Source organism: Nuphar pumila, chromosome 14 (genome assembly GCF_984573655.1).
Source record: "Nuphar pumila chromosome 14, dmNupPumi1.hap1.1, whole genome shotgun sequence".
In the NCBI taxonomy this organism is placed as follows: Eukaryota; Viridiplantae; Streptophyta; class Magnoliopsida; order Nymphaeales; family Nymphaeaceae; genus Nuphar; species Nuphar pumila.
Window position 1 is genome coordinate 84,541,717 of NC_143262.1, and position 13,034 is coordinate 84,554,750.

Genomic DNA, 13,034 nt, shown 5'->3' on the forward strand with positions numbered 1-13,034 from the left:
AACTGGTCTATAGAGCAGTTCTATTTGACTGACAAACCTCATTCCTCTGAGCGGTTGATGATTTGGGAAATTCCTTAAGACTCCCCTTTGGATAAGACATGCTTTAACCTAGTTACAAGAACCTCCTTGGGCATATCCCAGTTGACTATGGCTGGACTACTGTCTGTCTGTCTCTCTCATATGCACACACACACACACATCATTCTTTTTCTCCATAATCATAATCATCATTATCATACAACAACAAACAACAACAACAACTACGCCTTCATCCCAAAACAATTGGGGTCAGCGATATGAACCAAAAAAGAAATTCATTTTGGGTCTTCCACATGAATCCTTTTCCTCCAATCATTTCTATCCAACGCCATGTCCTCGGTGAGGTTCAAAGCATTCATATCCTTTCCTATCATCTCCATCCAAGTCTTCCTAGGCCTACCCCGACCTCTTTTAACTAATATATTTTCCCATTTCTCCAACCTTCTAACTGGAGCATCATTAGGCCTTCGCCGAATATGTCCAAACCACCGTAAACGATTCTCTCGCATCTTATTTTCAATGGGTGCAACACCTACCTTCTTACGTATCTCTTCGTTCCGAATCTTATCTTTTATTGTATTTCCACACATCCATCTAAGCATCCGCATCTCAGCTACACTCATTTTTTGAATATGATGTCTCTTGGCAGCCCAACATTCCGTACCATATAGTAAAGCGGGTCTAATAGTCGTCCTATAAAACTTTCCCTTCAACCGCAATGGCATTCTACGATCGCACAACACTCCAGTAGCACTTTTCCATTTCATCCACCCAACCTTTATCCTATGATTTACATCTCCATCAATTTCTCCATACTTTTGAATGATGGATCCCAAATATTTGAAATAATCATTCACCGGTATATCTTGCTCACCAAGCTTCACTACACTCCCATCCCTACTTTGTTGCTTACTAAACCGACATTCCATATATTCAGTCTTACTCTTACTCAACTTAAAACCTCTAGCTTCCAATGTCTGTCTCCATAATTCTAACTTAGCATTAACCCCAGCTCTAGACTCATCAATCAAAACAATATCATCAGCAAACAACATACACCACGGTACATTTTCTTGAATTGATCTCGTAAGCTCATCCATCACTATCGCAAATAGGAAAGGGCTTAAAGCAGATCCTTGATGTAACCCAACCGTTATCGGAAAATTGGTTGTCACCCCTCCACAAGTGCGGACATTGGTTACTACCCCACTTTTAAATGTTACTAGGTGAGACTCCCTCTTCCTAAACCAAGTGTTTGCTAAGATCATATCATAGGACAAACAAAAATCTAAAATCCTTTCTCCACTTTCATTTCTTTCTCCTATACCATAGCCTCCATGGATATTCTCAAATCCATCCCTACTAATGCCTACATGTCCATTAAGGTCACCGCCGATGAAAAGCTTTTCTCCATAGGATGTCTCTTGTACTACTCCATCTAAATCTTCCCAAAATTGATGCTTAATGGAATCATCTAAACCTACTTGAGGTGCATAAACACTAATAATATTAATAATATCCGTACCTAATACTAATTTAATAAGTAAAATTCTATCACCCTTCCTACGGACCTCAACTACATTATCTATAAACTGACGACTCATAACAATCCCTACTCCATTCCTATTCCTATTTATTCCTGTATACCAAATCTTATATCCCCAAGGTTCTATCACTTTAGCTTTCTCACCTACCCATTTGGTCTCTTGAAGACATAAAATATCAATCTTTCTCCTACACATAACATCTACTAACTCTACCAACTTACCAGTTAAAGACCCTATGTTCCAAGTGGCTAACCTAATTTTATGGTCTTGGACTAACTTCTTTACCCCCACCCGTCTGACAAAGTGAGGGAACCCTTGCCTATTTGACACCACACCCGGGCGCCGGTGTGACGCGTCGCTTCTGGGCGATGACCTAGCAACCCTTGCACATTTATCACTGCCTCCGGGCCTAGAGAGTACAGCGCGTCGCTCAGTAGGGAACGCCCCAACGAAATTCTCATATTGGTTCATTTTCATAGGATATGACAAAGTTTTTATGCTGGCTGTCACAGGCCTACCGCAACCCTCCTCCTTTATCCGGGCTTGGGACCGGCAGTGTATAACTACACAGGCGGAGTTATAATCATCATTATCATCTTGTATGAAAATCCTCGAAGACATGCTCTCACAGTTCAGAATGAAAAGAAGGAAAGACCCCTTCTTTCTTCAACAGTTAGGCTGTCTAATGTATTAGACAATCTCTTAATCAGAACATATGCCATAGCATATTATAGGTGCTTTCCTTTTCCTACTTCCCGGAGCCCTTGGTAGCATAATTGAAATAGCGATAAGTTCTGCCCTTGTGGGGGCGAGTGACAGAAGTATTGAGAACTCAAAATATGGACATGGAAAGATGAGCCGGTTATTATCACATGGGTGTCGATGGAAGTGCAGTGATGCATGCAGCTGAGGCATTCTAATGGGCCGAGATATTTGAACCTTGTTGGTGCATGACCAAGCTATAGAAGAGTAAGCAGCTGATGATATAGGATAATATCATTCTCTTGATTTGCAATTTCTAAACCACTTGAATGGTTCAACAAGTCTAATTCGCCACTGCTAGAATGAGCATTGTCTCTAGGTAAGCTCTCCATTGAAGGTACTTGACAAACCATCAATGGAAGGTTCTTGCATCCTACTGCCACTACCACACCATCACCGTCTTCTTCTTTTTTGCCTTTTTTCGTTGCCATATCATTGTTACCAGCACCACTATCATTGTGTATTTCTCGCATCATCATTATGAGAATCTCCTAAGCAGAGGACAAAACCATCAGAGCAATATGTTAATGATATTATTAAAAACTCATAACCAGCAAGTTGATTTTGTTCGTAATCTTTCTACTTGACCAGACAAAGGTCAAGCATGAAAACATGCTTCGTATTTTTGAGGATGAGAAACTTGAAAGATTTACCAATAGCCTTAATTGATTCTTTTGTGAAAGCATTCAGCATTTCTTTTGATTGTAAGTTAGAGAGACCCTGATTTGGGATGATGATAAAAAAGGTAGAAATGGGTGATGCAAAAACCTAATGAAAAGCATGAATTAACCTTGTTAAGACCATGCCAGAATGTGTGTAGATTTGGTCAGAATCCCCTGGTTTTGGGAGGTTGTGATTATGACCCTGAAATACAGATAACTTATGAGTATGTAAAACAAAAAAATGGTGCCCTTACAGAAACTAAACTCTAGCTATTTAACTGTAGATCTTATGAAGGTCAAAGTTTTTTTGCATTTTAAACCAGACAAAAGTTACCTGTATCAAGTAAATTAACTTGAGAACTAAATCTACACATGTTTGAATGTTATGTACAGGGCTTCTCTACTGGTCTACCAGAGACACTGCAATTAGCTCTACTTAGAACATTGCCTGGACTCCAGAACTGTTCCATGCTCAGGCCTGCTTACGCTGTGGAATATGATTTTTTGCCTGCTTATCAGTGTTCTAGATCTCTGATGACTAAAAGAGTGGAAGGGCTTTTCTTTTCAGGCCAGATAAATGGAACCACAGGCTATGAAGAAGCTGCTGCTCAGGTTTTATTTGTCAGCCATCGTTACCTTTTGTATTTCCATTTGTTCAGTGCTCTTGACTTTAGGTGTTTTTCACATTCATCCATTTTGCCATCAAAATTATAAAAAGCACTCTGTATTGGTAGATTGTGACTTTCTCAATTTTCTGGTACTTGGCTTATATGAATCCCATAATTGAGCGCAACAGTTGTCCTAGATATGAACAAAAACAATATTTTCTGCTCATTACAGCTTTCATTGTCCAGTAGCGTCAATGCCTTCATTTCTGCAGGGCCTCATATCTGGAATAAATGCAGCAAGACATTCCCAGGGGAAGTCACTAATTGTACTTGAGAGAGAAAGCAGTTACATTGGAACATTGATAGATGATCTCGTTACAAAAGATCTCCGAGAACCATACCGTATGTTAACAAGGTATCATGTAGGGACTGATGCATCAATAACATTTCCTACTTTGTGTTTTGTAAGTAAAAAAGGTTCCATAACCATTTTGAATTTAAACAAGGGAAAAATAAGCTACCTTGTGAATAACTCTATCTTAGATGGAAGTCATCATCTTAAAAAGTTCATGTGCTGCAAACAAGTTTTCATGTTGTTGTTACAACCTAAAAGAGTAGAGCACCCACATTTTTGGTCTGAATTCATCACTTTATAACATTGCTATGTTTTTATCATCTTAATGGAACCATTTAAATTTTAAACACTTCCATGAGTCATATGTAGTTCTTCCTTTTAGTTTATGTTTAGTACTATTGCTTGATACTTGCCTTCTACGCAAAAGAAGAAAAAAATAATGCAACCCTTCGTCCTATTAATCATAGTTCATGATTTTGTTTTCTGTAGCCAAATTTTAATACTTGATCTAATGAACGCTTAGAAAGTTTTACAATCAGTGAAGTAGGAGTCAGTGACAGTTTGGTCCACATGCAACATGTCACTGGAGTTGGTATCAGTCATATTTAAAAATGTCAATTAATCCTGTCCACTAGAAATCATTTTGTGTTTGCACTTGCTTAGTCCTAGAGTCCATGGCTGAACTCCTTGGGGTCTTGGATGACTACCTGAGTCTCTTAAGTCCTGAATCTGTGTGATTCTCATCTTGTACAAAATCAGAGTTGGATTGCACTCTTTCAATTACCTGTCAAAAAATGTTCATGGAGGAGCCTATTTGTTGGCCTAACCTATAAGATGATTGGTTTACCCCAGAGCTTTGCAGCGCTTTATTGCTCTTTAGCCAACAAAATAGCAGTTAACTGACTCACTGAATGCTTTCTCATTGTGCATGCTGTTCCTCTGTATATGGTTAGAGCCAGGATCAGGTGCCATCACATGGCACACTTTTGAGTGTGCCGCTGCGCCTGGTGCCCTCCATCTTTGGCTGACAGTCTGTCAGTTGTGGGGCCCAAAAGCAGATGGAGGACAGCCAGGTGCAGAGGCACACTCAAAGTGTGCCATGTGATGGCACCTGATCCTGGCTCATATGGTTATGCTTCTGGATGTCAGATGCCTGGCTAATGTGTATCTATTTCACTGTAGCCGCTCAGAACATCGATTACTCCTGAGGGCAGATAATGCAGACAGCCGTCTCACGCCTTTGGGTTGGGAAATTGGTCTCATAGATGCCAGAAGATGGAAAATTTACCAAGATAAACAGCAGCAAATTTTGGAGGAAAAAAATCGGATCAAGTCAGTTCGTATTTCAGGTTCTCTCTCTCTCTCTCTCGCATTTGCTCATACTGTTTCCCATAGATAATCCTTCTTGAGGGTTGTAGTTGGAAGCCATATGTTGAATTTACACTGTACAGGCAGTGGAGAACTGGCAGCTGATATCAGTCGCTTGTCTGGGCAACCTGTAAAAGATTCTGCCTCCCTTGAGACCCTCTTGAAAAAGCCACATATTCAGTATAAGCTTCTTGACAAACATGGTTATGGAAATCCACTTCTTTCTAAGGAAGAAAAAGAATGTGTAGAGATAGATATCAAGTATGAGGGATTCATTGTTCGCCAGCAGAGCCAACTTCGACAGGTTAGTGGAGTTTAGTCCTACTTTGTTGCATCTACCTTTCCCCATCAATTTGGCAGTCTTGTTTTCTGTGTGATGCACAAACTTTATATATGCAATACTTGCTCACTTCAACAATTACCATATCTTTATCAGATAGTGCAACAACACCACAAGTTACTTCCGGAGGACATAGATTATTATGCCTTGACAACTTTATCTTTGGAAGCACGTGAAAAGCTTGCCAAGGTGAGTACTGATAAACTTTTTGATACAAACAAACAAAAATTATTTCGTACTTGGATATGGACAATGAAGCTGCGTTTACTTGTGCTGCAGAGATAAAAATATATTACTTGTCCAAAAGTTCTCACAGTAAAATTTCTGTGAGATGAATTTTATTTTGACAACAGTAGAAAAAATTATTATGCTAACAAGATCCTCCCTCATATAAGTGGATACAACTTAATGATTGAAAGCCTAACCCTCTTATTAAGAATTTGGTGTTCATAAGGAAATTCAGTTCCACACGCATATATAATGGGAACACCCCTCCCCCAAAACAAACAACACATACACAGTTACACAAAAGATGCAATTCTCACCTCCCAAGACTAAGAAATACACTTCTGTCTTCCTGGCCATTGCTTCAAAAGAAACCAGAAAAAGGAAAATGTGAGGACATAATTGTAATTTTAGGATTACCTCTAGTGTGTAGTTTAAACTAAATTTGAGGTTTCAATTAAATATTGATGCCTACTCACGCCAGCCTAACACAATAGGTAACTAAATATTGATTCCTAATCACTCCATGCATGGGAGAGTCTCACATAATTGTGTGGATTCATCAGTGCTTTTATTCTTCATGCAGTTCCGACCACAGACAGTTGGTCAAGCAACCAGAGTGGGGGGTGTGAGCCCTGCTGACATTTCTGCTCTTCTCATCTGGCTTGAGAGCAACAAAAGGAAAGCACAGGAACGAAGACGGCTAGAGATGCTAGCCTCTGTCATGGCAGTAGCCGACCAACCGGATCCTGCTGTCACTACAGATCGTTGAAGACAGACTCCTGATCAGTTGTCTCACACGAGTTGTTTTCCTTGATGGTGATTTCATAAAGATAACACCTGAGCTTCTGCTGGTGCCGTTGCTGGGGATGACAGGGTGCTGCTGTTGGAGTTCATTCTGATAAGCTATGTAATGCTTATTTTCTAATTGTAAATAATGATATAGAAATAGGTTTCTTATGATTTTCCTCCATTTTTTCACATGAATGTTTTTCTCTTGGCATCATGTGACCAATTAGGTAGTTACTCTTTCAGATGGAAGATAACAAAAGTAGATCCAATGGTAGCCAAATTGAGGGTGGATACAACACAGGCAATTAAAGGTCCTCTCTATAGGGCACCTCATTCATGTCTGCATGTTTGCTGCCATTATCAGTATTCAATCCTTTTTTCAGTTGGGTTTGACTGCAAAGCCCATCCTTTTTTACATCTAGAAATAGTGGACAAAAAAGTATTCAAAATTGAATGAGAAATTTATCCAACCATGCAAGAGTACTACATGAGTTTCATGAAGTCAACATAGCAAGGTATGCATAATTGCATTGGAGCCTCCCAATTGTCCACTGGGCATGCATTGAATGAGATGAAGCAAAAATTTGTGCACTGATATACAAATGGACTTACTATTCTATTTGAGATGAAATTGGTTTAACTGAAGTGAGTAGACTTAATAAAGTCACTCAGGTGTTATAGTTCAAACATTGGCTGAATCTTCAAAGAGGGACAGGTATGTGACACTGGTAACATACACAAGCACGTGCATGCACACACATACACACACATACACACACATTTCCTTTGTAAGTCCTTTGAATCCCCATGATGGTTAACTCCACAGTTGCAATTCTAGTTCTTAATAAGTCCCTTTTCTTCATTAAGTAGCCTTTTGTCTTTCTAAAAGTATGATGGGCTTCAGATGCTATAAATATATGAATTATAGTTGCATTAAGCAGTTAATATCAACCACCGTGACTAAAGGAGTTTGTCATAGCTTAGGTATCACTTAGCAACACATCTTTGAGTTCTGTTCATCAATACTCTTAGCTCAAGGAACTAGGTGGCTGGCTAAATTATGACTGTCATTCAATTAGAATCATGACACTATGAGAAAACAAGTATGTTGATCAGAGGCCTCACTGGAGTTCAATCATAAGAGAACTCGAGTTGTGTTGCATACAGCGCACATAGTATTGCTGGCCGCATCCATCAGCTGCAAGAATTCATCTGCTCCATCAATCAGACACTGTACATATTCCAAGAGAACATATGAGATATTACAACAGCATACTGATAAATTACTTTATTTAGATCATAAAAAAATTGGGTAGTCGTAAACACAATATAAAGATCCAGGAGAGCTGCAGAATTTGACAGAACCATTTAACTGTTATTAGTGATTATTAGACTTGGTATTGAATCTCTCCTAAACCAACCTTGGCATGTATCGTAGCTATAATACATGGGTTCTTGGATTATAAACTTCTTCATGCACCAAGTATTATTTGTGATAGATGTACCATGGTGAGATTACAGTTTTCTTCAAGTATGGAAAATAGAGTTCAAGTACGGATAAATGCACCCCCGGAAGGGGTCAAAATTTGTTTGTATTTATTAAGATAATTCAAATTCAGTCACCTTATCTGCTTCATCAATTCTCTTGCAAATCTTTGCCTTCTGTTCATCAGATATGTCCTCAGCTCCAACTATTACATGAAATAACTATGACACATTTCAATTTGTTAGTAATAACGTGATGAAGAAATGAGAATGTTGTGATGGCATAAGAATCACATCGGAGAAAGAACTTGAGAAAGCATCTGTGAAACTGGATAACATTCTGCGATTATACTCTCAACTTCCTTATTTGCCAATTCAAATTAGCCACTTTTGCAAGCCTGATAAAGTGATTGAACAATATCCTGTGGGATCACCTGAAAAAAATTAAAAGAGTTAAAAATAGCACAGGTGCTGACAACCAAAATTTATTCTACGACCAACATCTAAAACATCAAGAACATTTGACTTGCTCAATGCTACACATGCTGCTAAAATGTTTTAAATAAGCATATGATCTCATGCATATCAAGTGTCAAAGAGAAAGATATTGATGAAATCCTGGAAGAGCGCATCTAATATAACAAACGATTGAATATCAGAAACAATGAATTAATCATAATACTTCCAAGATTAAATGGACAACTGTATTGGATAAGCAATATAGTTCCTGTTCTTCGGTAAAAAAAATGTAGAAAGCAATGGTTAAAAAGCGGAATTGTTACACAAAAATAACATCCACAAGCTTCAACCAAAGAGTTGGGGTAGATAAAAGTCTCATGCACTGTTTTGAATGAAAACAAGAAGCGAGGACTCATTCGACACCGACTCCGCCCTTCCAGAAGCAGTTATCGACAACTTCAACAAAAAAGATCCTTCCTCGGTCACTTGGTATGAATCCAAGAACATTTATGAAGGGAGTATGACAGAGAAAGCAATGTCAACCACAATGCTCTGACTGAGCAAGCATTCCTCTCACGTCACAGACATCTCCATGTGGGTGCCAAATGCCATCGCCAAACAAGAAGTCAATGCAAAGATAAGAGCTAATGCTGTTGTGCAAGTATCAGTGTACAAAAAAGGTCATACCTTGGTGTAAATCTGATCCACTGAGCCTAAGCAAGGAAGTATGGTGGAATAAATGGTCTCGATTCGAAACTTGCACAAAAGATTCCTAAGAAGCATCTAGTTATAATATACTTCTTGGCTATGTTGTGCCAAAACTGGCCTGCAGTTAGAAAGCACCGAACTTTTCCATCATGTATGTTGTGCCAAAAACTGGACTTCTGTGAGAAAGCACCAACATACAACTTGCAAATAGAAGGCAGGCCCTCTACGAGGAGCCAAAGCATTATCTACCTTGAGAAAAGATCTATGTATCAGGGAAACTATACATATTGAAACTATGCATATAGAAGAGAAAAGTAAAATACTTAACATATTTAAGTTAAATTCTCAAACCAACTAACATATTTAAGTTAAATTCTTAAATCAACAAAAAGAAAATGTGAATGATAAAATAAAATTATCAAATATGCACTTAGCTATCCTATACAGCAGAAGCCAAAAAAGGCCAAAAAAATAATCCTACCAAAAATAATTTCTGAATTCCCCAAGAATGTATACAATGAATAGAAATAGATCACACAAATGAACCAACACAACTTGCTCTTTAACTTTCTTATTATATTCCATCACACAATCATTTACAATGCTCATATAAAGTGCTAAAACCACATGTAAATCATTGTTCATGATAGTAAGTTGGCAATTTTCCAACCAAATCCAACCTATTGATGACTGACTTGACAATTGACATAAATAAAAGATTCCTGACAAGGTTAAACAGTAAATGTGAAGAGGAATTTCACCTCAACATATTCAATATAGATATGCATACGTTGTAGCAGATAATCATTTCCAGAAGGAACACGCAAAGCCTCAAACATTAATGATTGAGAAATAGTTAAAGATACCCCTGAAACACTGATCAAGTCTGCAGAAGAAATGGATGATCCAAACAACCGAGCTGCTCCCTAGAAAATCAAACGTGGAAATTAACCTTAACAGTCATTCATGAATTAAAAAAGATGGCTACGAATTTTGGAATCCATTTACAGCTTAATGAAATATATTAAACTTTTATATGGTTTAAAAGTCTACTATCTTAAAGCCTCGTTCTGCTATTCAGGCATTAAAGAATAACTACACACTCAGAAACACGTATGTGTGTGTGTGTGTGTGTGTGTGTGTGTGTGTGTGTGTGTGTGTGTGTGTGTGTGCATGCATATTTATGCATGTATATATGTACATTTCATGAAAGATGAACTTTTTAAAATTTCTGTATTCAACATATTAAATTACAAAAATGAGAAGAAAAGATGGGAAAAATCATTAGGCACTTTACATGTGCCAGGTACCAAGTACCAATACATATCTTTATAGGGTTTTCTTGAAAGCTACCTGCAAGTATGTTATAGCTCGACGAAGATCACCTTGAGAGATGGAACTTAAAGTTGAGAGAGCCTACATTGAGATATGAGTTTCATAAATATAGTTGTTAATGTTGGCAATCCAAATGAATGAAAAGTTGACACAAATAGAATTCAGAAACTAATATATCAGGTCTGGCATAATTACTTCTGAATCCAGGTGGAGACCCTCTTCTTGGCATATGTACAATATACGACTGCTCATAATTTCTTGTGATAGGGGTTTAAACCTAAATTTTGCACATCTGGAAGCGAGTGGCACTATGATCCTGAACAGAAAGATCATGCAATCTCAGAAATTTAAAGGGCATTAGTTTTGAGTGTGAATAGAGACATACTTGCTAATATAGTTACAAATGAAGAAAAACCTTGTAACCTTAGAGTAAGTTTCCATGGTACGTCTCAGGGCATTCTGCACAGCAGGAATGTATACAAGGTAAATTCATCATTAAATGTAAATTGTCTTTCAACAAAGCTTACATGCCTAAACATCTTCTGTCATTGAGTCAGCTTCATTGTATACAAGGAAGGTAAATTCATCATTAAATGTAAATTGTCTTTCAACAAAGCTTACATACCTAAACATCTTCTGTCATTGAGTCAGCTTCATCTAGGATAATGATCTTGTAAGGTGGACAAGGGTATCCGCTGGAGTTCAGAAGAACTGAATAAGAAAACCAGTATAATCTTTATGACATTTGCTTGATGACAGAATACAAACTTTAAGTGCAAAATAGAAATGCCTACCCCTTACGGCTCCCAGAGCTTACTGCAACTGGTGCAAAATCCTTGATTTTGGTTTGCACTAAATTGATCCCATGATCATCACTTGCATTTAACTCCAGCACTCTTGATTTGTACAGTTCAGGCGTGCAAGAAGCTATTGCAGCAACTAATTCCCCTTGCCCATCATAACGGCAAGCTCCTTTTGGGTGTTTCTCAGAACAGAAATGTCTAATAACTAAAACCTTTAATACTTTCCTCTGATATTTGTAGGAAAACATAAAAGAATAGAAAAAAAAAAACCTAAGGAAATCTGAGAACACCAAATTCTCATAAATGTTTTTGTTTCCACTTTCAATGGAATCTTGTTGAAAGAAAATTAAAATGGCACAAGATCTAGCATTTTCCTTTTTCACTAAGGTGCACTGAAAATCTTCAGACAGCAAATTTTCTGCCTTCAATCCGGGAAGCTGTATACAAAGTATAAAGTATAAACCCATAACACTAAGAGATAAACATGACATTTGAGTACATCAAAGAAAACAAAGCCTAAATCATTAATGCAATACCCAATCGGCACATCATTGATTTGGAAGAATCTTCGACAAGTCTCAAACACATTAAGCGGGACCACAACCAAGTCCCAATCCTCCATTTCACATTGAGTGGAACAGTCCAGTATATACTTCCGCTGAGACAACAGCACTACCAGCTTTCATATTTTTTTAATAGAAAACCAACCAAAACAGTCTGCATAATCGAGTGACTTACCTGGTGGACATTTGGGTCTAATTGATTTCTTTTACAGCTTCTACAATGGTCTTCCTATCAACCTTAACGTAATCTCTTAGAAACATCGGTTCAAGAACTTGAAAAACTAAAGGTTGGATACTTACAGACATTTAATTGGTTCTATCTAAAGATTCTAGAATGGTCGCCCTCTCAACCTAAACATAAGGTCTTAGAAAGATCGTTTCGAGAACTTGGAAAGCTTAAGCTTAGATATTTTGAGGGATCTAGATTGCCGTTGTTGTTTCTCATGAAATTGGCACAGAGGATGAAGAGTGTTTCAGTTGCAAAATGGGGCAGGAGAACAGAAACTACACCAACAACCTTTTTCCATTAAACTAGTCAGTAATATAAAAAGATGAACTGTCTCTATGTTTTCCCCCTAATTTTCCAATTTTCCCGGGTACTGGGTTATCTATAAAGTTCGAAGGATTTTGAGAAATTTTTGTCCTTATACAGAGGAGTGGTACCTTGAAGGACATAATCCTAAGGGCATTGGATCTTGAGCTTGTGTATCATTTTATTCTTGGATCTTGACATTTACTTGGGTTTCTTCTTTGACTTATCTTTTTAGTACTTGAGATAAATTTAGTCTCTAAGTCTAAAACCAACCTTTGACCAGGCTATTAAAAGGACTTTGACTTTGTAATCCGTTTAGACCCTACAAACATTTTTGCATGGGCATTTATAGTCCAAAACTGTCCATAGCCACCCTTATCTTTAGCTTGGTTTGACCATTGACCTGTTGACTCGGTCAAGGTCAAACTTGATACTTTTAAGAGTTGTTTTT

At 37.8% G+C, this 13,034-nt stretch overlaps 1 protein-coding gene and 1 pseudogene across 1 annotated transcript in view; one reads left to right on the forward strand and one right to left on the reverse strand.

Annotated features, from left to right (window-relative positions):
- LOC149817191 (uncharacterized) overlaps positions 1–7,165 on the forward strand; it is a 30,506-nt gene extending 23,341 nt beyond the window's left edge. The window contains exons 8-13 of the mRNA XM_089987473.1: positions 3,404–3,622; positions 3,891–4,033; positions 5,156–5,322; positions 5,425–5,645; positions 5,778–5,870; positions 6,493–7,165. Coding sequence (XP_089843599.1) covers positions 3,404–3,622; positions 3,891–4,033; positions 5,156–5,322; positions 5,425–5,645; positions 5,778–5,870; positions 6,493–6,678 — 1,029 coding nt within the window. The 3' untranslated portion in view covers positions 6,679–7,165. The remainder of the gene's footprint in view (positions 1–3,403; positions 3,623–3,890; positions 4,034–5,155; positions 5,323–5,424; positions 5,646–5,777; positions 5,871–6,492) is intronic.
- A 668-nt stretch (positions 7,166–7,833) lies between these two features.
- Positions 7,834–13,034, reverse strand: part of LOC149817192 (replication factor C subunit 2-like) — a 32,339-nt pseudogene continuing 27,138 nt past the window's right edge.